General features: G+C 42.0%; 1 protein-coding gene across 4 annotated transcripts in view; it reads left to right on the top strand.

Moving 5' to 3' along the window:
- The first annotated feature begins 5,318 nt into the window (after window positions 1-5,318).
- PCCA (propionyl-CoA carboxylase subunit alpha) overlaps window positions 5,319-23,308 on the top strand; it is a 415,109-nt gene continuing 397,119 nt past the window's right edge. For all 4 annotated transcript variants that reach the window (XM_067536816.1, XM_067536817.1, XM_067536818.1 and 1 more), the window contains exons 1-4: window positions 5,319-5,422; window positions 17,612-17,689; window positions 21,074-21,121; window positions 21,228-21,296. In XM_067536816.1, coding sequence (XP_067392917.1) covers window positions 5,339-5,422; window positions 17,612-17,689; window positions 21,074-21,121; window positions 21,228-21,296 — 279 coding nt within the window. In that variant the 5' untranslated portion in view covers window positions 5,319-5,338. The remainder of the gene's footprint in view (window positions 5,423-17,611; window positions 17,690-21,073; window positions 21,122-21,227; window positions 21,297-23,308) is intronic.

The raw sequence follows: 23,308 nt of genomic DNA, 5'->3' as shown, positions 1-23,308 counted from the left end.
TAAATGGGAGCTGCATCTCTCATGCCAAGACTGAATTTGGTCCCTGGAGTGTTGGAGGTGGTACTGTTAGCTTGCATAATCTCTCACCTCCCACTTGGTTCTTTATCTTTGTAAGTATGGCATATAAATTACATTAATTTGGCACATTGAAGCCAGGTTAGTGCAAATTAAACTAAGGTGTCACTTTACACCTGTTTCTGGCCACTATACATCCAATGTGTAACATACAGTACCATTTATGTCACCACTGAATTTGGGACAGAAAATTCCAGAAATTGCCTTGCTTACGAGGCTGCATGTAGATGAATTTGGCCCTATGTATCTTTGTTGCTGTTCCAGATCTCTTGTAAATAATTTAATAGATGTACACAAGTGTTGACGTGGTGGACTGGAAGATTGAATCTGTCTCTCTCATAGAACTTTGAATAGAATGCTAATAAAAGGGAACATGGATTACAGCGTATGTAACTTAAAAGTTTCTTGTAGCTTTGAGTCATTTAGGCCCAGACGTCTCTGTTATGGTTTTTACATCCTATAAACCTGATTCTATTTTCTTTGTTAGATAAGGTACAGACATGAATATTACAATTACACTTTGTAGCCTCCTTCCCTGAGTTGTAACTTAAAATTAAATCATATACTACAACAGTTTACATTTTTCTGACTAAATTCAGGGTTATGTTAGAAGACAAAAGCTCACCAATTCTCTGATTAGGAAGAAGCAAGTCAATTTCTAACATCTACAATTTTAGGGTTTTTTGGCAACCAATGGGCATACTGAGATAATGATATGGGTCCCAGTCTTGCAGAGTGTTACGAACATGCTGAACTTTATGCATGTAAATAGTCCCGATAACATAAATGGAACTGTTCTCATAAGTAGAGTTACACATGTGCTAAAGTATTTGCAGGATTGGGGCCTTAGATTTTATAAATGATTTATAAAAAATTATTTATTTAGGAAGTTTTAACGGGGTTATAAATCCATGGCATGTAAGTATCAAAAGCAAAGCTAATCATTACAACAGTAAGCTTTTGTTTAAAGAGACATTCTACAGTAATATAGTCACCGGATCTCTCTATTTTACAATGTGTTACCATATTACAGTGAGCATCATTACAACATCCGCGACATATCGTTTCCAGTTATTTTATAAACTCGAGTGAAATCTCTGCTTACACATATTTAACAGACCAGGAATGTCTATGATATGTTATTTTTTTAACTATTTATTTAAATTTTACAAACAATTCTGATATCCTTGACTTTGAATGGTACTCTTTTACATTTGTGCCTTTAACGAGTGAGAAGTTTTTACTAGAGCTGACCCCCTATTGTTCTTGTAAAGTTGGCAGCAATAACTGTGTAATTTTGGTCAATTAAGTATTTTTTCTTTTATATTTATGAAGTCTTTTTGAGTAAGACTATGCATGTAACTTATGATATGAAATTTTATAAATAAAAAAACACTAAAAAAAATTGAAGGCTGAAAACCAAAGTCAGATCACTCTAAAAAGTAGAAAGGCTTCAAATACAGATAGAAGCTGACTGGGATTTTAGTACACTTTCTCTCTTGTCCCAATAAAGTGTTCCTGCTCTTGCTGCAGAAGGAAAATGACTTGCATTAGTCAGTTTCCTACTGCACCAAGTTCTTTACACACCCAGCTGGCTGCAAAGTTTCTCTTTGCAGCCATGTCTCTGTGTAATCCTAGTCGGTTTCCCTTTGCAACTGTGGGGTGCCTGCTTTGATGTGGCGCTGTAGGTGGTTGCCTATGCTTAAAGGAGGGCCTGCAAACAGAACCCCTTCTGTGGAGCAAAAGAAAACACCAGTGTGATGCCACGTGACTTTTTTTTTAATATATACCGAGGAGGAACTGATGTCCATGTCTCAGAATTTTGTTATATAGTTTAATGACATTATATAGTGGTGTAGATTAGATAGACATAGATATCTCATCTCAACCCTGAAGTCAGGGACATCTTCTTTAGACCTCTCTTCTGTGGTCTAATTAAATGATTTTCAGGATTTTCCAAGGAAGGTGGGTTAAAAGAATTTGGGGTGACTGCTTGCAGGGTACCTTCAGTGGAATCTTTATTGTTAAATGAGTTTATTTGTGACACAGATGGATTAAATATATTATAACATGTCTTGAGACAATAAAGGGTTTTTTGCATTATTTCCACCTGTATGACTTGAGCAGACATGGTTAATAATATAAATATAAAACATATAATAGCAATAATGAAATGTCAGTTTTATTCTCACAGCTCAGTTATATGAGGAAGAGGCACATAACTCATCTCTTTGTCCTTCAGCAAGGAGCAGGGATAAAACTATTATTCTACTGTCCACCATTCTGCATCTTCTCTGTCTCTGTGCAATTTCAGTACATTTATTGCCATGAGAAGTTAGAAAAGTGTTGACAAAATTAATAAATCTAGACCAAAATTTTCAAAATCCTGGGTAGGTACAAATAAGTGTTTGAGCACCCATTTAGAGGCACAAACTGGAGTTGATCCCTGAGGGAATTTACAACGGTTGTGTTTAGTTGAACCCAAATATGTCTGAGCACTCCCAGGTTGTGGGACAGAGGCATGGTCTGGAAATTATGTCTGAAAAGAAGTTCCAGAACGTCCCAGGAGCACTCAGCAGCAGCTGTCGGTGCTCAGAAGTTAGTTGTGTCAAAGGAAGCACAGGTTAAGGTATTCAAGCAGCATCCCCTCACTGGTTGTTCTCGAGTCTCTGCACTCTGAAAAAAAGACAGCATGTAGGACTTGACTACATACATTTGAGAGAACCAGAGAGAATTTAGTTTAGGGTTTAGTAGTTTAGGATTAGTAGTATATAGGAAATAGTATAATGTACCAGAGAAGTGGTCCATCTAACGTAGTAGCCTGTCTCCAACAGTGGCAGATGTCAGAGGAAAGTGAAAGTAGGCAATAATCTGACTATAAAGGAAGTTTCTTCCTTAACCCGAACTAGAGGTTGGTTTATGCCTTGAAGCATGAGGGTTTAATCTGTTCCATCCTTTTAGACCTATTACATATAATTATGTATCTATATATATTTTCTGAATAAATGTCCATTTTTGCACTGTTGTAGGCCCAACAGTATCTTGTGGTAATGAGTTCCATTGATTACTTTCATAATGCATAAAAAGTATTTTCTTTTCTCTTTTAAATTAGTTACCTTTCACATTTATTGAATATGTCCTTGTTCTTTTACTGGGGGAAAGAGTAAACACTTGCAGCCCAGTTATCCTCTCTGCATTCTATCTTTACTTATTTTATACCTCTGATTAATGAATGAGCATCACTCCCATTCTACTCTGGAAATTCCCATTCTGTCTGAGTGTACAAACATGGCGGCCCAGGCCTTTTATAGAGCCTCCCTACCTGACGCCCTTTGAAAATTTCTCTTCCCGTTTCCCTATAGCCCATGCTGTACAGTGATAATAGAATCATAGAACGATAGGGTAAGAAAGGACTGCAAGGGTCATCTATCTAACCCCCTCTCAAAATGCAGGATTTGTTGTGTTTAATCCAATGATATTCAGACTGAAGCTTCTGAGCTGCAAGTGGCTCTTTAATGTGTTTCCTGAGGGTCTTTGCAGCACATATTAAAACACTGTGTAATTTAATTATTAACCAATCTAAGTTATAAACCAGTCAGGATGCTTTTATTATGTTATTAACCAATTGTAATTGATAAAATAATACTTAGTCATTTTGCTGTGGGTGTGTATATTATATATATATAGAAACTAAATATTTCCCGTCATACTGTTTAAATATGAATATATAGTACTATAATGAACAAAACAATGAATTCACATTACTGTGGCTCTTTTGGGTAATGTTGATTGTGAATTGGCTCCTAAACCACTGAGGTCTGACTAGCACTGTTCAAAACCATCCAAGACAGATGGCTACTCATCTTCTTTTTTGAAAACTTGTAGTGAAGGAGCTTACATGACCTCCTGAGGCAGTCTGTTCCACTGTCCTACTGATTTTACAGTTAGGAAGTTTTTCCTGAGATTTAATCTAAATCTGCTGTGCCCTAGTTTGACCCCAGTGCCTCTTGTCCTGCCCTCTGCAGCAAGAGAAAACAACTTTTCTCCATCTTTTTTATGCCAGCCTTTCAAGTATCTGAAGATCAATATCATGTTCCCCCTTAATCTCCTTTTATCCCAATTAAATATACCCAGTTCATTCAGCCTTTACTTGTATGGCTTGCAATTCCACCCCTTTGATCATCTTTGTCACTCATCTCTCCATCCTTCCAGTTTCTCCTTCCTTTCTATATATTGTGACCAAATTGGACACAGCACTCCAGCTGAGGCCTATCTAGCACCCAGTAGAATGGTACTATCACCTTCCAGAGAGGGTGGTGCTGGAAGGGTTTACTATTAATATAGCTAGGCAGAAAAATCTCTTAAGTAGCCGCCAGACGAGGGACATTGACGCACACCGGGATGAACAAATTGTACAGTACTGGCTCTGGTGGCCACAGTGCACTTTGGGTGTAGGGTGAGGACATTTGTGGCTTTGTCTTATATAAGTGCCTATTACTCCTCACCCCGTTCAGATTTTGCACACTTGCGATCTGGTCACCTTGGGGCCTGGGAAGAGCACGCAGGGCTAATACCGCCAGTCCCGAGGTTCCTGCGGGGAAGGGGAGGAAAGCCAGCGGCTCCTAAGGGGCGTTCACAGACAGCGAGGCAGTCTGCTGTCCTCTGTGTGCATTGCCTTACGCCCTCACACGGCTGGCGGGTCCCCGGGCAGGTCACTCGCCAGCACGGCTCCCAAGAGTGCCAGGAGACTGGTGTCACCGGAGGTGACTGACCGCGGGGCCACGGAATAAAGTGCAACCCCCCCCCTCACCCCAGGTCACGCGGCCAGTCACGCTCGCGCAGCGCCTGTGGCCGGAGCGCTGAGGTCGGGTCAGCTCAGCCGGGTGGGGGGAGGATGGGAAGGGAAGGGAGAAGAGCGCGGCCGCTCTGTGCAGGGCTGCTTGGACGCGCCTGCGGGGCTGTGCGGAGCGCGCGCCCCGGCGCGCGCAGCCCTAGGTTATAGCGGGGCTGATCAGTGGACTCCCCGCGCGCCCGGCGGCGGCTCCAACGCGGCACGCGGCAGCCTACACCGAGGAGGAAGAGGAGGAGCTTAACGCTCTCGCGCTCTTCTTACAGCCCAAGAAATGTGTGGGGCGGAAGGGGAGGGGGGGACGGCGATCCTGATTGGCTGAGCGTGGAGCGCTGACCCCTCCCCCTCGCCGAGGTGAAAGGGTAAAGGCGGAGGCGGGGCAGGCTCCGGCTGGTAGCAACGGCGGCGGCGGCAATGGCGATGGCGGCGTCCTTGGGCCGAGCGGCGGCAGGCGCCTGGCGGCGGCGGTTGGAGCAACGGCACCTGCTCGCGGTGCAGGTAAGGGGGGGGAGCCGGGTCAGCGCTAGCAGCCTGCGACCGGGTGGGCGGCCGGGCGCCGAGCCGAGCCGAGCCAGCCCCGGTGGGCGGCGGGGACCCCCGGAGGAGGTGGCAGCTCACCCGGGGCCGCTGGGGCGGCGGCGGCGGCGGCTGCTGTCTGGGCTCTTGGTGCGTGTGCCCCGTGGGCTTCCCTGCCCCGGGCTGCTGCAAAGGCTCGCTCTGCTCCGGCCGTGCCTGCGTGTCTGGCCTGGGACCGGCTGGGCAGGGACTAGTGGGAGTCACGTTAAAAGCGGCCTTCGGCATTCAGGGCTGTTCCTTCAGGAGCCTGCGAGCCGCCTCCCGATCGCTTGAGCTAGGGCACCTCTCCTTTCACATTGGAGTAGGTACGTGTGTGTGTGTGTGTGTGTGTGTGTGTGTGTGTAATCGTTAGTGAGTCGCTCTCGTCCTATGAGAATTGTGGCCCCTCTGGGCTCTCCAGACAAGATTAGGAGATCGTTGTGCTAGGTGCTGTCTAAACTTGTATATCCCGATGAAAATGTCATCTCTGCCCTGAAGGTTTTACAATCTAGTATGAGAGGCTGTAAACTGACCTTACAGGAAGGTAGTGCTCCATAATCTCAGTAAAATTGTAAGGCCAGATATTTGGCTGGTATAAATCAGTGTACTATGCCCAGATTGTTATGTAGGTAATGCTTATCAACCTCTGAGCATCTTTTGCTAAAGTGAACTGAGGCCAGGTCTACCCTAAAGACTTACATTGGTATGAATCTGTTACTTGTGGGCTGAAAAATCCCCACTCATGACCGAGGTAGGTATACTAACCTAACTTGCTATGTAGACAGCGCTATGTGAATGAGACTGTCTCCTGTGGACATAGCTACCACCTCTTGGGGACACGGATTAACTACCTGGATGGGAGAAACTCTTCCATCAGTGTAGGAGGGTCTTCACTTAAGCCCTGCAGAGGTTCAACTGCATTGTTGTCAATGCAGCATTTTAAATCTAGACCTCTCCTTTGAGTCAGATTGTTCACTCTGGATTTCACTCTCAGCCATTCAAGGGGATGCTTTGTTCCCTGATACCCCAGGCCCATTCCCCTAACTTCAGTTTTTTTTAAGTGTGAGCCAATCAAAATTCAGTAGTATGGTACAACTTGATATTTAGTAGCTGAAATGTACAATTTCAGTTTTAAATGTGTAAGACTTATGGCTTTGCACTCTACATTATTGAAGAGATGTAAGAAAGTTAGTCATTTAAAAAAGAACTTGTAGCAGTGAGTTCAGGTTTTTTTTTTTTTTTCTTTAACACTTTTCTCAGATTCAATTTGTTCAGTTGTCACTCTTCTATTGACAAGTCTAGCCAATCTCATTTGCCATGAATCTTCCAGAGTGTTCTGCCAGCAACTCTTTCATGGGATCCTCGGTAGTAATTTATATAGTAAGATTGTTTTCATGTAACAGAGAGGTGTTAAAGCAGAGCATTAGCTGAAAGCCAACATCTGAAGTAAACAAATCATACTATAAATCCTTTTAGGGGTAAACCTTTAACCTTCTGGAAAGTTGCAAGTAAACCTATTCAGTACTCTAAGGCAGTGGTTCTCAACCAGGGCACATGAAAGCCTGGGGATATGCAGCGGTCTTCCAGGGGTACTCAGGTCATCTAGATCACTGTTTCTTAACCTGGGGGTTGCAAGTGCAGGGCTGGCAACTTGGGGATGGCAAGCAGGTCAATTGCCTGGTGCCCCAGGCCACAGGAGCCCCCATGAAGCTAAGTGACATGCTTCCGCCCCAGGTGGTGGAGCTTGGGTGGCTTCACACTAGGCTCATAAGTGAAATACAGGCTTAAGTATCCAACTGAAAGGTAATACAATATTCCAATTGATTTTTATTTTATAGTTTATGGGAAAAATGAGAGAATAAGCAATTTTTCAGGAGTAGTGTGCTGTGACACTTATATTTTTGTCTGATTTTTTTTTGTAAGCAAGTAGGTGAAATTTGGGGTACACAAGACAGATGAGACTCCTGAAAGGAGTACAGTAGTCTGCAGAGGTTGAGAACCACTGCTCTAAGAAACTGACTGTTAAGGGTTGTGCAGTATCTACACTTGTGTTTTGTTTCCCCCCACTCTTGCAAATGGCTTGTTTTAAAATGCTCTAGTCTCTAGGTAGACATGAACAAAAGGTTGTATGTAACTTGGTTTTTCTTTTTGCAAACTAGCTTATTTTGTCTCACCTCTATGAACTCCATCAAAACTAATGGATAGTATCTCATTTGTTGCCCAATGAGTAACAATTGTATGAAATGCTGTGCAAAAAACTAAAATTCTGTTGTAAGATATTTCATGCATCTGCTGTTTCTGGACAGAGGCATTCATATAAAGGATCTTCAAGGCCTCTAGGGAGAAGGGTAGGGAGAAACTTGGTAGATATTTTGTTCTGCTTGTAGAGCCCTTAGAACTTATGAGCTCTGCAGAATAGTGTGCCTCTTAAACTCTAGGCCAGTGAGGCTACTTTTCTGCTTGCTTTAGGAATTCTACAGAAGGGATGGAATGTGGCTACCTGGGATTTTTGAAGGTAAGTTGCCTGGGACTGGATGTCCAGAGTAGTTAAGGGAGAAGGAGCACCTGAAGGGGGGGGACAGGAACCAGGACTTACCTGATCAGCAGAACTCTGAGCTCCGCAGAGCAGGAATCTTCTTCCCCAATGATGTACATCTTAAGGATGGCGGTAGCAAAGTTGCCATGCTGTGAACCTTAGGAGACATGCAGGAGAGGAGACTTCTCATCAGTTAAAAGGTCTGCAGAAAGTGGCTGAATAAGCATGGGTGTGGTCTGGGTGAAGTGAATCAGAATGGATAAAAGCCTTATGATACCTGGTGTGTAACTCCCTGTGCATACTCTGTTTTTCCACCCTGCTGGGTGTCCCCTGTGGGAGCTAGGAAGTGAAAGATTTCTTAGTAGTGTATGATGGAGTAAGCAAGAGAGCATGGAGGACTTGGTACTTGTTCAATGGAGCACAAAGCTCCACAGAGGCTTATGTACGTACAAGGGCAGGCACCTTCCCACAACTGTAACCTATTCACTTGTAAGAATAGTTTTTCTTGTAAATTGTTTACAAGTTTATAGGTTACCTTAAGGAGAACTTTACTGAAGTACATAGGGTGAATTCTCACAAAGCTCTTATCACGAATATGTATGTTAAAGTACGTAAAGTATATAACTAGTGAGGTATATGATGAAAAACTAGATTGTCACTGACATACTTAAAAGAGGATTCTAAGCAAAATAGAAGAACATTGAAGACCCTACTTTCTTGCTCTGTGTTGATGTATAGAGTAATCAATAGTATTAAGTCAACAAGGATAATGGAGGGAAACCTGTAATTGGAGGTGAACTGCGTTATGGATTGTCAGTAACTTGCTATAGTTAAAGTTGAAGCTTATAAACTACAAAGCCTGTTACAAGTCCATTTTTCAAACTCCTCTTCCAAAAATCTTTTTTTCACCCTTAATTTTGCATGCTATATTTCATCCCACAATTAGCTTTTTAGCAAGTTTAATAACAATTAGAAAACAAATAGTTTTGTGTCTTGAAGTTTATACTCCTCCCCTACCCATATTTCCAAAGTGGCTTGATTTAGAGACTCCAAATATGAGATGTATATTGTAAATTCTCACACGCTAACTCCAAAACAATGATTCGGCCCTGCCTCTTTTAAGAAATTATTTTGTAGTTTTATATATTTTTCCTGATCCATTATGGTGGTAATGGCACAGCTACATAAAACTCAGTTTAGATGCTGCTCAGTTAATAATTAGAACAAGACTCTTAATGCTCAAAGCCTTATACTAACATCTTTGCAGTACCGCAGTTAGATATGAAAGTGGCAGACAGCTTGCTGCCAAACTTTTAAAGAAGCATAATTTTATTCCCTTTTACATAGGTAAAAATTAAAACTTTGTCAGAATTCTCTGGCTTCAGCTTTGAACTTAATTATCTGCCTGTCTTGTGGGAGGATGAGTTGGTCTAAAATCTTGTGTTGCACTTTGGATAAATCTTAGGTCATTGGGCCAGAAAGTGTGTGACTCTGTAACCTGGTGGTTAGGGCACCCACCTGGGAGGTGGGAGACCAGGATCCAGTCCCTCTGGTCTACTGAATTTAAAAAAAAAAAAAAAAAAAATCCTCCATAAAACAGTTTCAACAGGAGAGATGGAGGGAGCTCCACATCAGAATGTTCCATTGGTCAGTGGGGTAGTGCACTGTGAAAGGTGGGAGACTTCTGTTCCAATCCTCTTTTCTACCTTCCCTCCCCCCTGCAGAGGAGGGAATTTAACTTGGATCTCCCACCTTCCAGGTGAATGCTCTGAGTGGGCTAAGTGATAACATGGGCACCTCCTCCTGCAGCCGCGTTTCTAAATGGGACCTGATCTGATAGGTGGCCTCTGAGCATGCCTGCTGGATTGGGCCCCAATATGTGAAATGGGCAGTCCTAAGTCTATCTTTCCCTAGTTTGTGGATTGCTTTGGGGTGTGGGCGGGATTGGGTATCCAGCACCTAGAGTGAGGTAGCGGTGCACATGCCCAGAGGCAGAAACTTTAGGTGACTAGGGAACTCTCTCAGTAGAAATTGAGGCACCAAAGAGTTTAGATGCCTACAAGATTAAGTGGTAGCCAAGTGGGAGTTCTGTGGATTGTAGAGGTGCCTAAGGCCATGTCTACACTAAAAACCTTGGTTGACAATTATGTTGTTTTCAGCTGCTGCAGCTTGCCCATGGCTGCTTGGTTCCTTGAATTGGTGCTGTGTCTATTCACGAGAAGTGCTTCTGTTGTGCTCCACACTGTGCATCCATGGGAGCTATCCCAGTGTGCAACTTACCATTGTCTGGTGCCCTGTCTCTTGAGAAAGTTTGGCAATGTATAGCTGGACAGAAGTGAGTCATGCAGGGGTAACTGAGAGCAAGGGGTCAAGTTCCTATCATGCAACTTCCTCTATTCCATAATTTTATGTCTTGGGGGGAACTAGCAAGAAGTGCAGTGCAAATTTTGTGGTCTGCCCTCTCTAAAAGAACCATGAAGCCCACACAGCTCTGCACTGTTGTCATGAGTGTTGCAAACACAGGATGGACAAGCCTCCAGTATTTGCAGAGCCACAGCAAGAACTTTAGCAGCAAAGGACAGGACTATTTCATGGAGGACAGATTGCTGAAGGACGTAGTGAAAACCAGTTCAAGGTTGTTGGCATTGTAGATCAGCTGCAGGTGGTGGAGAATGGCTCTGGGCCCAAGAAACAAGCACTAACTGGAGAGATTGCATTATAAAGCCGGCTTGGGATGACTAGCATTGGCTGCACAGCTTCCAGGTGCAAAACACCACATTCCTGAGATTGTGTTGAGCTTGCCCCGGCCCCAGGGATGCCACAGTGAGAGCTGCACTGACGGGTGACAAGAGAAGGGTGATTGCTCTGTGGAAGCTTGCAACCCTGGATTGCTACCAGTCAGTGGGAAATCACTGTCCATTTTCCAAATCCAAAATGGAGACTATTGCCATACAAGTGTGTAGGGCCTTTGATTCCTGATATGCAGGACTGTCTCTCTTGGTAATGTGCAGCAGATAGTGGATGGATTTGCAGCAGTTGGGTTCCTGTGATGGTGTGATAGGCTATCCCTATTTTGACATCAACCTACCTTGCCACAAAGTGCATAATCATAGAAAAATACCCCTTTCTGTTGATGCAAGTGCTGGTTAATCACTGGGGCTGTTTCGCCAGCATCCATGTTGATGGGTTAGGGAAGGTGCATGACACTCGCATCTTTAAGAATGCAGGGCTGTTCAGAAAGCTGCAAGCAGGGATGTTCTTTCCTGACCAGCAGATCAGTGTTGACAATATTGAAATGACAAAAGTGATCATGAGGGACCTAGACCTCAACAACATCAAGGAAAGATTCAACTAGCAGCTCAGCAAGTGCAGAAAAACATCTGACTGTGCTTCTGGTAGACTGAACTCACTCTGTACAATAACAACTAGTGGGTGCTTTCATTCTGCATCACTGTTATGAAGTAAAAGATATTCATTTTTTGGTAAATTTACTGTGCACCAAAACCAGGGCGAAAGAACAATATGCAATTAAAAAACAAAGACAGTAACTTCTGTTCCATTAATTTATTTCAGATCTTAAAAAGAGAAAATATTCCTGTCCATTTCAGTTTATTTTGGCTACAGGTACAGCAACCATGGCTCTCTCAGGTCAGCATGTGTGGAGTTGTGGTTCTCCTGACTCTCCCCAGCATGGAGTGGTAGGGATGTGGGTCTTGATGCCACATGGAATATTGGAGGGTAGATGCTAAAATGGAGTTCCTTTGACTGCAAAGGGAGGTGAGCCTGTGCTTGTCGAGCCTGTAGGTCAATAAGAGTCTGCAGCAACTGTTTGCTGTTGGAGAAGCCCCATTATATCTTGGTGCAGCTGTTTCTCCTTTTCCTTCTGGGACTCCTGAGCCTTTCTCCTGTCCGCTTTTTCCTTCTCTGTACAGTCTGAAATGTTCACCTTCCAGACTATCTGTTCACAGTCCAATGCTGCACTGGCTTGCAGGCTCTTGCTGAACATATCCTCCCTTATCCTCTGCTTTCTCTCTATTGTGGTCCAGCTTTCACGTGTGTGTAGGGGGAATCCCTTAAGGCTGCTAACGCAGTAGCTACAGCTAAAACACACTGTTGTATGTATAGTCACAACAGAAAGCAAGAGTTAAGTTTCATAACTCTGTTCCCTTAAAGTTTTAAACAAAACATGCTTATTGACTCTTCAGCTTTGGAGTGCCCCACACAGTACTGCTCTCCAGTCCCACCCATGGTAAGTCTAGCCCAGCATGGGTGGGGGGGAGAGGAGGAGCAAATTGTTTTTGTTTTTTATGAAACTAACATTTTAGCCCCTCTTTCCATGGGTATGAGTGCAGGGCAATAGCACTGGCACTGTTTTCCACAGGCGGCAGTAATTTTAGCTGATATCTTGCTCCTGAGGGTAACAAAGGTGCAGAGAGTACAGCTGTTGCTGGTATCCTCCAGCTGTCTGGGCCTATATGCTGCTAGTCTGTTGACTGCAATGGTGCCAGCCAAAGTCATTGCGAACTGGTGTGGGAGGCTGTCTTATTGCGAAAGAATAAGTCAACCATCCCTAGAAATCTTTGGGGAAGGATTGCAGTGTGCTTCTGTGAAAGTTTCATCAAGATCCCTCAAAGACTCGTGGGACATCTGTGTGTACACAAACAAACTGCTCCGCATTGCCCCCCAGGCTAACTGTGTGGGAATGAAAAGCAGATACCAACTCTGCCTTTGTTTGTTTGTACTGCTACCTCTTCTAGTACGAGTATCTTAATGAAAAATCAATGCTCATGTGCTGCTATGTAGGGGTTGGTCTTCATCTGTAGATTTAAGCATCGTAATGTTTAAATGGTCAACAAACTTTCCTGAGGTTCCTTCCCCTGCATTGGGCTCTGCTGCTGGAACTGACTAGACTGTGGCAGAGTCTTGAATGGATCCTGGCTCATGGCATAGCTGGACTTCCCTCATATGTCCTCTGCCCCCCATCTTCCTTCTTGCTGTCCATGGGAGGGATCTGCATGCTGGGTTCTGCAGGATGCTCATGGGGTCTCCACCAAGCTTGTATTAAAAGCAATAGGTCTGCAGCTCAGCACCAGATTGACTTAATGTTGGGCCTCTCTGGCCTTCAGGTATACCTGCTGCAGTTCCTTTGCTTTCATGCAGCACTGCTGCTGTCATATATTCTTTTTTGCCTGCATTCCCCCATGCAGTCTGCCTGTAGAGGTCCGTGTTTCCAGAACTGCTCCATAACTGTGCTTCGTAGCCTATTTTCCCCACAGGCTCAAGAGATCCAATTCCTCCTGTCTATTCCAGGCAGGAGCACATCTGGAGCATGTAGCCAGCATGGTCTGTTGAGCAGTTGCATGCAACAAGGGAGAGCTGCTAGGTGTGCTCATCAAGCTGGGGAATCAGAAAAAGGTATTTAAATAATGTGGGCTTTGTAAAGAGTGTGTATGGCTCCTGGTCTCTGAACTCTGGATAGTAGAGGTCACAATTGTGACCAGTGTGGTCAGTGTTTGGCATTGTGGGACAGCTGCTGGAGGACTGTTAAAGTCAACATGGGTTACACAGTGTCTGTGCTTGACCTGCGTCAACCAAGATAGGTCGACTGCCTCAAACAGTGTTTAGCTAAATGGCTTAAGTTAAATGGCTTTGTATTGAGGTGTTTACAAGACAGTTCAGAAGCCTCTTTCTAAATTAACTGTACAAACTTGGCTCAGCCTCTGTGAACCATCAGAAGCACTTCTTCCAGTGAATAAAATGAACTTGCAGATTTGAATGTGTGATTCGGCTCTTGTGGATTTCCTCACTCTTCTGTAGTAGTGTAGGAAAGGGCTATGGTGCCCTTCTTTTGGGAGGTGGTGGTGATGGGGAGAGGATCTCTCTCCCCCTCCTGTCCAGCCAAAATAAGGTGTCCATCCTTCTCTTTCACATGCAGAAGTAGGTGCAGGAGTGGGCCACATATTCCTATCCCTACATATGTCCTTTCCAGAATGCAGTACAGAATTTTACCTTCTACCTCAGTGGTTTTCAATCTGTGGTCCGTGGACCTCTGGGGATCTGCAGACTGCCTAAGATTTCCAAAGGGATCTGCATCCCCATTTTGAAATTTTTTTAGGGGTCTGCAAATGAGGCTGAAAACCACTGTTCTACCCTTCATGCTCCTCCATATACTTCTCTCTTTGCACAACCCCACTTCCTAGGGCCCACCCAACACACTTTTTATCCCCTTGGTGTGTGTGTGTGTGTGTGTGTGTGTGTGTGTGTGTGTGTGTGTCAGACACACACATGGCACATATAGGGCTTGGTTGTATGAAAAAATAAGTGAGAAGTTGAAATGAACCTCAAGTTGATAATGCAATTACTTAATTATTTATACCTCCTTCCTCTCTCCATTTTGTATTTGAAGCCTGTGTCCTCTTCCTAGGTCTAGGCTTCTGTGTTCCCTAATCTTTCTCTGTCTGCAATCTATACTGTATAAATTGGCCCGGTCACTTTTGCAGGTTGGTTTTTGTCCTGCTCTTTATCTTTGCTGTTACACTAATTTTAGTATTCTCTGAACTTGATCATTCTTGTGTTCACACTGGAAGAAAAAAATCCCTGAGCAGGGTGGGAGGAGTCATGAAGCATCCATGCAGGCTTGTTTAGAGGGATGACCTGACATGACTGGGAGAGGGTGGTGCATGTAAGTAATATTTTTAAAGTGTGTGTGTGTGTGTGTGTGTGTGTGTGTGTGTGTGTGTGTGAGATAACAACTCTTTTGCAACCTGGGAGTCCTGGACTTGAGCTATAATTAGTGAAGCGTCACCATTGGAACAAGAATAGCTGTGCATGCTTTCTGGCAGTGCTTTGTGGGCCACAGACTGAGAACTACTGTACCCTCCTGCCCCATCTCTTATCAAATACCAGATTTTTTTTTTCCTGGTTTGGTCCACATCTTTGCACAATGTGTGTCAGACCTTCCCTGTAACCCTTATCCTTTAGGAAATGCCTTGGATTCTGCCCCAAACTGATTCACTTCAGAACCCATGTCAAGAACTACTACTTTTTCTCTGGGTTAAATCCTGCTCTGATTTCACCGAAGTCAGTGGGGCCAGGATTTCACCCTCCTTCTCTGGCCGTATGTCTCTCAAAGTAATTAGATTCCACTCTACTCCCTGGCTTCCGTGTGCTTTGTCACTTCCCCTTAAGCTTGACATTTATGCTTCCCGTGCCCTTTTGTGACTACACAGGACACCTGTAGTTATGACAATTGATAGTGTGTGTTGCCTGAAAGAGAACCATTAAATTTATTATTGGGTAGTTACAATCTCAGTATTTTCCAATAAACTTACCATGGGACAGCTCTATTTCAGGTGACAGCACCCTGGTTGCATAAGTTTTCATCTGGCTCTGAAGCAGCTTATACTACCACATCTTTAGATGGTGATGCTTCAAAAATGGTATCTTACAAAATCTTCAGAGCACCTTTACTGATCTTGAATTATTTTAGTATTTCTGAACCTATTGTTGGCGATGACAGGCCTTTTTATTTTTTTTGTGACACTAGCAAAGGGAAGTCCGCTATAAGGGAGAATGCTTTTACATACTTAATTCTGCTTTCACAATTAAACGTGGAAACTGTCTAAATCAACAAAATACTTTTTATAAAAGAGAATTTAGTCTTGACTATTTGGACAATGTACATTCGGGTTGATGACGGTAAGTGTAGGCATGAAGGAAAAAAGTTTTGACTTGCTGCCTAAGCTGAGCAAAATGCTCAGTATCTCCCTTTTAAGATTTTTGGTATTGTCTGAGGGTTTATATCCATATCAAAACTCTCATTTCTTCAGTATTTACTACTAAAACTCTCTGGATATTCTTGTTATCCCTTGGACTCACTTATAACTTGTGGTGATGAGTTCCATAGGATTATTGCAGACTGTGAAAATTATTTACATAGGCATTGCCACACTAGATCAGACCATTGATCATGCCAGGTGATGGGTACTATTGACTTATAAGCTACATAAGAAATGGAAAATATTATGCTAACTCTTTACTCTTTTAATTCTTGCTGTACATTCAGCAGAGGCCTTAACTGAATTGTCAACAATAGTGCCCAGATATCTTTCCTGAGATGATATGCTTAATTTAGAAAGATCACTCAGCAACAAATGGCTAACTTGAACAGGTCTCTCTGAGGTCTCGGTTTCCTCCACTCTTGGCTAGTCTAAATTTTTTACTGGAAGACTTTGCCACCAAACTGTTCAGTTTTGTCTAAATAATCGTTTAAACTTATTAAACATCACTACTTGTACAGAACCTTGTGACACACTGCATTTTTGTATGTAGGAGTTCTGCTTTCAGCAGAATTAGTAGTAGTTAAATTTGTGAGCCACTTCACTGGGCAGAAAATTTCATTCACAAGTTATGTTGAGAGAGTGCATGTAGTAACCCTTGCAGACTTTAGTCTTTGTTCCACTAGACCATCTGGCATAAGATGGCAGTTTCAGTAGATACATCATGGTGTCACAGCAAAAGATTCTGACACATAAACAGTCTCCATCTGAGCTTTTGCTTCCTTCTGTAAATCAGTCATTCTTATGGGTGGAAATCTTTCACTGCTTATCCAAAATTGCTGCCTGGAGACTTGAGATGATATTTCAAGTAGCCTGACCTATTGGTCAGACAGACCACCAAACCTTTCCATTTCACCAGCTTTAAAGAATACACTTGGTAATACTCATCGAGAGTTGCTTGATGAGGGAAACTAATAACCTGGCTTTTGTTGATGGAGGAACTTGAATATTAAGCTGTGAACTGCTAGCAACCCTTTTGTAAATAAATTCCAAAACTATTGAGGATGGACAGATGGGTTGGTGGATACATAGGACAGTAGATGAAAATGTACTGACCTTTTAGTTCTGGACACTTATTTTCAAATTAGCATTTTGGCCAGAAGTAAACTTAATTTTAACCTGGTCCTTTAGTGGTTTCATAAAATCACTTTTGCTTGCTTTATAGTTTGTGCCTCAATCCCAGAGGATGTAGCATGGCAGGGCTGAAATGTACTGGCAGACTAATGTGGTGTGTTCAAGCTTCTTTATCAGAACTAAATTCTCTAGTTCTGTCGGTATATCTCTCGTGAGATGCACTCCGTTCCTTCTCCTTCTCCCCCCCCTTAAAAAAAAAAAAATTAAAATGAACAACCCCCACAAACATAAAATTGTAGGGAGAAAATATATCTTTTAAAAAAGGGGGAATGTGGCAGTTAAAGAACAATCAAGGCTTATAATTTATGGTACTTAATTCATTTTACAATTTTAACTTTAATCACTCATTGTGCCATGATTCAGTGCTCTTGTTTGGCAATTGAATAAGTTTAGATTGACTTATTTTATTGCTTAATACAATACATAGGGATATTTTTTTCTTGACCAGTATTTAACGAATGATTTTTCCTGAAACGTTTTAAATTCCTAAATTTAAACACAAGAAAATTCAAGTTATTTTACTTCCTTTTGCATCTTAAAATTTGTTTCAAGAAATGCTGTGTATGAATTCTTTTATTTAATCAAACGTGTAATTTGAATCCTTATCCTCCATGTTTTTTGTAGTGTGCAACACGCCATTCAAGATGGTGCCTGATAACATCACGTACATTGTATTCAGCTGAATATGATCCCAATGAAAAGGTAAGTTATAAAATCTCTTGACTATACTGTACCATAAACATATATTTGTAAGCCAAAAGTTAATCTTCTCTCTGGTGCTTGTGCTAACAATAATAGTTTTAGTGATACTGCATGGTCACTAGCAAAACCATAAACAATTGTTGCTCTACTAGTATGTGTTACTCTGATGTTTCTGTTCTGAATTCATGTTTATCTTAAACTAAATCACTTTATATACTCCTTTTTTAAAAAAAAAAAAAAAAAAATTGTATTAAGAAAACTATTCTTGGGGCAAATAAATGATCCTTTTTTTGGGGGGGGGGGGGCATGAACATAATATACATTTCTGTCACATTCCAAAACACATTAAAATAGTTATTTACACCACACCTAGTCATGATTTTTGAAGAGGTGGAGTTCCCATTTCTTGAGGATCTTTAAAGCTAGATTGACAAAACATTGCAAATTACTGTAGACAGCAACTCTGTGCAGCAGGACACTTATTAAATGACCTAACATATCTATTTGAAATCTAATGAACAACTCGTATGCTGGGGAGGGAACTTGGATAAAGATGAGGATTTACTCTTCTCTGCTAAAGTCTCAAGTTTGAGGAGGTTGCCAGCTTTTTTCCCCTGTGTCTGGGCCATTAATTGACTCATGAAGTAGCAATCTAGCTCTGCAGCTACTAGCCAAGCAAAACTTTTTCTAGTGGGAGGTTCTTGGCTTCCATCTAAAGTAAATATGCTTGGATCATTTCAAATACTGTGGCTGGATGTGCCTTGGCATTGAGGGGTAAGTATGGCAGCTGTGTTCACTGGGGAATACAAGCTGAAGGTTTATATGTCAGCATAGAAGCAACTGACCAGGGATAACTCCTGTGTTAGAAAATGAAGGGGTGGGGGAGGGCAGAGAACAGGAGCTGTAGAACAACTTCTGAAAAGTAACTTTCTTTGTGGATTTTGACCTTGAATTTGCACTTGCAACATTTTCCTACAAGTCTTGATTGTCACTTAATCGAGGCTGCTCCTCCCTCCCACCATGGTTAACTTCCTCTCTGTGGCTAACATAGCTCTGCATTGGCAACAGAATGAGGGGCTTGACTTCCCTAAGACTATTAACTGGAAATCCCATGAGTACATGGATGAGTAGATGAATGGTGCTCAAATTCAGTATCTAAACATTGTTTAAAAAAAAACGAACAAAATCTGACTGAATTTAAAGATCTGCCACTAATTAGTGGAAATGACTTACTCAGGAAAGACTTGGCACATTGCTCAGAAGCAGTGTGTATGACATTTCTTGCTGGATGAAAAGTTTGTCCTTAACTAGCAGGAACAAGAGTTCAGGGTCTCCTCCTGCTAGTGTGTCTGCTGCAGAATCAACTTATTTTAGTCTACGTATCTCTTAATGTGGTGGTGAAATACTGGCGGTGTTATCCTGCCAAATGAAGGATTTTTATTATTTAAAACAGTAATTAGCTGCAGTATTTGTGAATAGGAATTAAAACAAACTTTCAAAGTGACAATTACAAAGATACAGGACCTCAGCATGTGCAAGCTTCAAGAGAAAAGGCTAGCATTTTCAAACCTGGGTGCCTAATGTTTTGGCTTCTGAAAGCCAAACTCTAGGCTTTGGAATAGGCTGCTTAAGTGTCTTCCACTGTCTTTGGTGGGCTTTGGATCAAGTTCCTAGGCACCAACAAAGCCAGTTTTTTTTTTAACCTAAATGCTGGGTACTGGTTCCTGTCATTGACTGACTTCTAAGGATTTAAAAGTATTCAGCACCCTAATCAGGCAACTATTAAGGATGTCCAGGGGCTGGGCTGAGTCATCCCATCCACATGGGTGGGGGTGTGTGGGGGGGGGGGGTGTGTGTGTGTGTGTGTGTGTGTGTGTGTGTACGCGTGCGCACACGTGCATGCTATAAATCATCATCACAATCATCCCCTTCAATAGTTGCTGGTGACTAGGCAAGTTTGCTAGATCTTAGGAGCTCAACTACTCATCTTTTGATTCCTATAAATGGCTGAGAATCAAAGCTAGACGTGGTAGCATCATTAAACTCTAGACTTGGTGTTAAGAACCAAATTCCTTAGGGTTGTGAGTTTGAGCTGTCAGCTCAGGGGAATTCCTATACTCTGAGGAGTATGTGAGTGCTTACCTTCATATTCTTATGCTGTCAGTCAAGGTTCCTGTACTCAACATCCCTAGAACAGCTCTGAAAATCAGATACTACCATTTGACCTAGACAAAATGCTCTGAAGCTTTACTAGACTTAGCAGGGCAATGAATGACAGCAATTATTCCTGTTCTTAATTGAGGCTTCCATCTTGGATACTTCCACTCTTCTCTCCTGAGTTTTGCTGGATGTCCTTTTACAGTTTGCTACTTTATAGTAGTCTCAAGCATCATGGGGAACATTGGATTCATATGATGGGTACTGCTTCTTTACATGAGAATTTGTCATCTTTGAATGGAATGTGCTGCTTGCTCTATCAGAATTGATCTTGGTTTATTGCATCTGACAACTTCTGAACGTGTGGCTTACACAGACATGGTAAGAGCTTTTTCTTCTGGTTTGTGAGAGGAGATGGCAAATATATTTTTCTTCAGCCAACCTCTCTGAAGGCAAAAGTGTTTACCCTGATGTTTCAAGATCTAAGGTTTGTTCTAGGCTACTCCTTCCCCCTCACAGCTCAGATTCCTCCCCCCCCTCTGCTTTGGTAGTGTGGTCTAGGTAGCAAAGCTAATTCTATTAGTTTGGGGGTGTGGGTAGTGTGGTGGCTTTTGTTTTTTCGGCCAATGTAGTAATGCTGATAAAAGCCCCACCTTAGATATACTTATACTCATGTAAAGGTGCTGTATACCAGTATAGTTTATTTTGGTTTCTGAAACAGATTTTTTTATACTGCATTATCCTTTAGAGGGCTCATATTAAACAGGATTTTTTTAAATTACTAGTTCTACCCTATAACTGTATTGGTATAATTAAACCAGTGTAGTTGTATTGGTTTTTAACTCCCTCTGTAGCCACTCTTATTCTAGAATAAGTGTTTTTTGTTTTTGTTTAATTTTGGCTTAAACACTTTCCAAAGCAATGTAAGAAACTGGGCGGGAGGGGGGGAGGTAATTCTATATTGGAACAAGTGTCTCCACATAAGAAGATATGATGGCATAACTACAGTGGTTTAAAGTCATACCTTGACTTATCTGAATTGATTGCCTTCCTTTCAGTTCTAGTAATCAAAATTAGACTGTTATGAATGGGTTTTTTCTTATTTACAGAAGGCCCAACTCATAAGGTGTCTTATTTAATTTTTTAAACTCTGGAGTGTTTTGTATTTTTAGGTATATTTGTCTTAGATATTGACAGGTCAACTTTTTTTTTTTCTTCCTCCTTCAGACGTTTGAGAAACTCCTTATCGCCAACAGAGGAGAGATTGCATGCAGGGTAAATTTATAATTTTAAAGCATTTTTCCTCCTTTCATTTTATCATTGAACTTTTTTGCCATATGATTTCTTAAATACTGAAAAATCTCTTTTTTTAAATGAATAGGTGATTAAAACATGCAAGAAGATGGGCATTAAAACTGTTTCTATACATAGCGATGTTGATTCCAATGCTGTAAGTATTCCGTTCATTTTGTTGCTTTTTTTAAAGCTTATTGAACAACAAAGGGACTTGCATGCTGTACCACTCAGCAATATGACACCTAACTTTTAGGTGCCTAGAAAATCTCTGCAATCCTCAAAGCCTGAGTTAGGTGCTTAAGCTCCCTATACAATGCAAGGGGAGTGTGAGGTGTAGACCTGACCTTATACAGCAAATGTAAAGTATCCTACAATATTTTAGATAATAACTTTATTGGCAGTGGAAGTAAGTAGCTTTTTTTTTTTTTTTTAAATTTGACTCTGACCATCAGCGAAAAAACTGACTGGACAAAACTCGAAATAGTAGGTAACTAGTAACTGTTCATAAAATGAGTTTCTATTACTAAAAATCGGGAGGGAGGGAGAATGCAGCAATATAAGAACAATGGAAGTGAAAATTGGATTTCCAGCAGGTAGGTAGGCTAATGGGGAAGTCTTTTGTGGAGTGAAACTATGGGGGGAAAGTCAGTGTTTCTAAAATATAATGTCAAGGACTGTAGAAAATCATCCCAGAGGACTGAATGTCTGAGGGTCAATAATGGCATAAATCTATCTTGGGTACTTATAGACTCCGTTGCCACTTCTAGTCTCCATTTGGGCACCTCATGGTCTCTAATGTAGTTATCTTAACATCGTTGTGAGGTAGGGTATACTCCTCTCCATTTGTGTAGATGGGGAACTGAGGCACAGAGTTTGAGGTTTTTATCTACACAGTGTGACAAGCAGATTACAGAGGTGTGAATTATATAGCTCTTTGACTGCCCAGTGTAGACTTTTGAGTTCATACCAGCAGAATCTACCTCATGTTAACATAGGTAGTCTTGTTTCAAGTAGGGACTACATCAGTGGGAACAGAGTAGCTTTGAGGTCATGTCAGCAGAGTCTGTGACACATTTAGAGTGCAACACTTTGCAGTATATATCTCTAGTCCAGGCTGTGACACTGTATTCAAGCCCCCTTAATGACTTGACTGAGGTCACACAGGAAGACTGTAGGAGAGCAGGGAATTGACTCTGAATCCCGAAACCCAGACTAGTGCCCAAACCCCTGGATTGTCATACAGAACCAGTTTTTTTCCCCCCGTCCCCCGAGACTAGAGTACCTTCATGACCTCTGGTTGAAATCCAGTCCAGGCCAGTAGTAACTGAAAGATACTGCTGTTCAGTTGACTGTGAAATGAGTTTGGTCTCTTATTCAGTTTCTAGTGGGAAGGTGTCAGTGTCCCAATTATCAGTAAATGGTGCTTTCTGGCAGTTTGGTTGAAAGTTGAGGATTAAGAGGGTGTGGTGAATAGCCTATTGTTTCACTAGGGGTGTGCCTACATTGTGGCAGGGAGCAAGCATCCCAGCTCAGGTAGGCCAACTTGCACTAGCTCAGCTTGAGCTAGTGAGAAGAAAAATAGCACTGTGGACTTGGGCAGCAGTTTAAGCCTTCAAGCCTGTCTAGCCCCTTTGGGCCACACTTGTGGCCTGTGTTGCAACATTCACACTGCTATTTTTAGCATGCTAGCTTGAGCACTAGCTCAAGTCTGCCTACTGGTCTGGGAGGTGCACTCCCAGCTGCAGTGTAGATATGTTCTAGAAGTGATCCCTCCATGTAACCTATAGAATGTGTTAGGTTAAGAAATAAATAAAACCTAATTTCTGCTCAAGTTTGGCAAAGTATAAAGAAGTATGGGAAAATGAGTTGGTTAGCATGAGGATAAATTGAAGATAGTAAGATTGGAAAATTGAAGTTAGCAAGAACATAACCCAGTGTCGTGTAGCTATATTTTGATTATAACTGGTTTTAGTGAAGTTTTGAGAACTGAATGTTTTATTAAAATACCATCTATATTGATAACATGGGAAGGATGTTGGTGCAGATATTGGTTTAAACTGTGTAATGTACAAAGCCAATAAAGAGGTGGCAGAAATGTGAATATAGTAATATGAAGATTTAATGTTAGTTAGGATAATAGGTTATAAAGGAGTAGTTTTGCTAAAC

Source organism: Emydura macquarii, unplaced genomic scaffold (assembly GCF_026122565.2).
Source record: "Emydura macquarii macquarii isolate MOO-44397 ecotype Brisbane River unplaced genomic scaffold, CSIRO-AGI_Emac_v2 contig_3671, whole genome shotgun sequence".
NCBI lineage: Eukaryota > Metazoa > Chordata > Testudines > Chelidae > Emydura > Emydura macquarii.
This window is presented reverse-complemented; position numbering and strand designations above follow the sequence as displayed.